General features: G+C 48.1%; 1 protein-coding gene across 2 annotated transcripts in view; it reads left to right on the top strand.

Moving 5' to 3' along the window:
• The first annotated feature begins 1,780 nt into the window (after positions 1 to 1,780).
• Positions 1,781 to 3,781, top strand: part of LOC129716144 (fucolectin-1-like) — a 5,157-nt gene continuing 3,156 nt past the window's right edge. For both annotated transcript variants that reach the window (XM_055666026.1, XM_055666024.1), the window contains exons 1-2: positions 1,781 to 1,830; positions 3,348 to 3,461. In XM_055666026.1, coding sequence (XP_055522001.1) covers positions 3,395 to 3,461 — 67 coding nt within the window. In that variant the 5' untranslated portion in view covers positions 1,781 to 1,830; positions 3,348 to 3,394. The remainder of the gene's footprint in view (positions 1,831 to 3,347; positions 3,462 to 3,781) is intronic.

Genomic DNA, 3,781 nt, shown 5'->3' with positions numbered 1-3,781 from the left:
AGCTAGTCCGATTTACTTGCATCTTACACATATCTCTCCAAACCCTTCCTGTCCACAGATCTGTCTGGCTGAAATGATGCAGAATCTCTTCCAGTTGACGTAGCTGCCGACTAACATTGAAGGGCGGCTTCCCTGTCCTGTTTTTTTTAGCTCAACTGTGAAGCCTTATTGGACTTTTCCACCTGGGAACCGGGAAGCTTGGGTTCGAGGCCTGTAATCCTGGCAGATTAAACATTCTATACGTTGGCCAATTCTAACCAGCAACCAAAACCTGGATGTGCTGTTCTCATAAACACCCCGCCAAGATATTGTACGCGGTGCTCGCTCACACCCACCCTCGTACCAGGCATTCAAAATTGAATCATTTTCTAATGTTCTCTAGATTCTGGGTCCGTTCCCGTGGATTGGGGGGGGTAGCTAATGTTATCCCACTATTTACGAAAGGAGCGAGAGAGGGAGCAGGTAATTATAGATCAGTTGGCCTGACATCGAAGATGCATGAGTCGATTACTAAAGATGTAGTAGCGGCGCATTTGGATAGCAGGAACATGATGGGTCCAAGCCATCATGGATTTACGAAGGGGAAATCATGCTTGAATAATCTTCTGGAATTTGTTGTCCATTTGCCTACTGTCATCCTCAAAATATTCCAGAAGATTAGTCAAGCATGATTTTCCGGCATTTTGGCGTTCATAACAGGAGGAGTTGAGTATGGGAGGAAAGAGGTCCTTCTGCAGTTGTACAGGGCCCTGGTGAGGCCACACCTGGAATATTGTGTGCAGTTTTGGTCTCCAAATTTGAGGAACGACATTCTTGCTATTGAGTGAGTTCAGCGTAGGTTCACGAGGTTAATTCCCGAGATAAGTTGAACGAATGGAGCGACTGGGCTTGTATACACTGGAATTTACAAGGATGAGAGGGATTCTTATTGAAACATATACAATTATTAAGTGATTGAACATGCTAGAGGCAGGAAACATGTTCCCGGTGTAGGGGGATTCCAGAACAGCGGACCACAGTTTAAGAATAAGGAGTAAACCATTTTGAAATGAGATGAGGAAAAACTGTAACACCCAGAGAGTTGTGAATTTGTGGAACTCTCTGACTCAAAAGGTAATGGAGGCCGATTTAATGGATTAATTCAAAAGATAATAAGATAGAGCTCTTCGGATTAACAGAATCAAGGGATATGGGGAGAAGGCAGGAACGGGGGTACCAACGCGGATGATTACATTGAAAAGCGGTGCTGGCTCGAAGGGCCGAATGGCGTAAGCCTATACCTATTGTCAATGTATCTATGTCCATGTGTCTATTGGTAAGATGTTATGAAGGCGGGTATCTTTATTTAGAGAGTATTGAATATTTAAATAACTGGAGAAATATGCCCGTGTTATGTTCGATGACATAGCTTTGTGGAAGTAAAAGTCCTGACTCTGTAGACTCAGCCCATGAATATCATCCCCATGAATTCCTACGTCCTTAGTACTGTGTCGTGTTCCTCCAAAGGTCGATTTCCCCCATTGTCCCGACCGCCCGACCCAGCCATGAGCTCCCACCATCTCCACACTTCCGCTTTATCGTGGAACGTTTCTCTTGCCTCACATTGCCCGAATAACGGCCGCCTCACATTGCACACTCTCTCGCCTTTCATTCGCACTTGCGCAATGCCCCATTGCCCAAGAATGAGCAAATGGTACGAGGCGACTGGCCAATGGAAAGGCGGCTCTGGTCGACACGTGACCGATGGGGCGCGGAGCCATCCCATAGCTGCCTGGATATAAACACGGAGCAGGAGAAGGTTCTTCAGCTCCCGTGAGGACCCTGCGGAAGGTGAGCAACCTTTGCTGTACTTTGAGTGTAGCCTGCGATTGGGGGAGTGGAACCACGAAATGATCTCTGGTAGATTATGTTCTTCGGTAGATGAGGGATTATGTCACAGCGAGGACATAGGCTGCAGAGTAAAGCCTTATGTTCCGATGATTACTATGAGAGATGGAATCTGAGTTCAGGACAGCTAACCCAGACCATCCAGTCCTAGGATCTGTACATTATCTGTACATAACCTGTGCTACTTCTGCTCTGGGAGGGTATTGTGAGAACCTAGATGCGGTTGTCGGCTGTCTGATCCATGCTACCAACGACATTGGAAATCAAAAGGATGAGGACCCGCAAAGTGAACTTACAAGATGGTTACAAGAAGGTTGATAAAAACAGGAGCTCCATGGTATTAGTGTCTATATTACTTCCAGCGGCCAGCATTACTGAGAAGAGGAATAGGAGGATAGGGCAGAGGAATGAATGGCTGCAAATCCGATGTAGATGGGAGAGTTTTAAATTGTGAGAAGATTGGGGTCTCACCTGGAGCAGAGGGGCAGGTAGCACTTGAACGAGGGTGTGGGTGCGGGGAGGGGGACGGAGTTAACCAATATAATTTGGGGTAGATTTACTCGAGATACTCGGAAGGGGTTAACATTGTCGGCAATGTGGTGGGATCTACAATAGTAATGAGGTAGAGTTGACAAAGTTGAACCATCTGAAGAGGTTAAAGCAAGCAAGTTCAGTGGGCTGACCGGTGGGGCTAAACGGGAAATGAAGGTTTGGGAAACTGCAATCATAACCCCCAACGAGCAATTGTGTGCGGACACTGGTTGCTAATGTAATTGGACAAGTAGGTTTGCCGAACTTATTCTTACCACTGCTGCTTAAAACTACAGATGCTGTGCCTTTAGCTCTGCATGACAATTTTCCAACCACTCCGTGTAGCTTTTTAGCTACAAGGAGGCGTTGAAAAAAGATGGATTATTTTCCGTGGAGAATTGGAGGTTGAGGAGAGAGCTGATAGATGAGTTTATAAATATGAAAGATATGGACAGCGTATCCTAGGTTGGAAATGTCAAACGCCAGAGCATATCCTTGAGGTTAAAGACCAGATGTTGATGGTTCAATTCAAAGTCTTTCCTGGGTAAGCACTTTATCAACATTCCCAAGTCTGTTCCTACCTCCAACATGAAACTGGGGACATCGGCCGGAGAGTGGGGGGAGCGTTGCTCTTGCTACCTCCGGCTCTGTGAAGTGATCAGCAGAGGCGCTAATCCGGGGAATTCAGGAAGGCGGGGGGGGGGGGGGGGGGGGGGGGGTGGGGGAATGTAAGTGGGTCAAATGAAGAGGCTGCTGTGAAGCAGAAAGGATAGTAAAGACATGTGAGCTGAATAGTATAGACATATGGGGCTGAATGGCCTGCTACCGGGCTTGTCTTTCTCTGCAACCCTCCCAAGACGGCAGTGACTGAGCACATCGGAGCAGCGACACCCGTCTGTAAATAATACAGCTGGCATTTCTCTCCCAAGGACAAGACGACAAGTGGAACCCCTGTCTGCGGCAATCTTCTAACACGATGGACAGCCGTTTACTGTTGGTCTTTGTCTGTGTCTGGGGCGTGGCCAAACCTCACCACTCCACAGGTAAGGTTTTTACTGCGTCTCAGTTATCGCTGGTTCTAAACCTGCTGTGGCAATATCACCGGATTCCTGCACTCGCTCCTGAATGGGTATTGGGCGCACTGGTGCTGATCGGAGGGGGGTGGGGGAGCACTGGTGAGCGTCTGAGTGACCCAGGTCCGCTCGTAACACAAGGGGAGCTGAAGACATCAGTACGGCAGGAAGCCCTGCCTGGTCTCTCGTTGACTTGCGAGGGGATGGGGAGTGATGGGAAGTGATGGTGGGTCATTGGTGGTCAAAGTCGCGAGGATTAGGAGACGGAACGGTGTAGAGACGGAGGAGGC

This window comes from Leucoraja erinacea, chromosome 2, assembly GCF_028641065.1.
Source record: "Leucoraja erinacea ecotype New England chromosome 2, Leri_hhj_1, whole genome shotgun sequence".
In the NCBI taxonomy this organism is placed as follows: domain Eukaryota; kingdom Metazoa; phylum Chordata; class Chondrichthyes; order Rajiformes; family Rajidae; genus Leucoraja; species Leucoraja erinaceus.
Note: the sequence above shows the minus strand (reverse complement) of the source record. Positions and strands in the feature narration are given on the sequence as shown.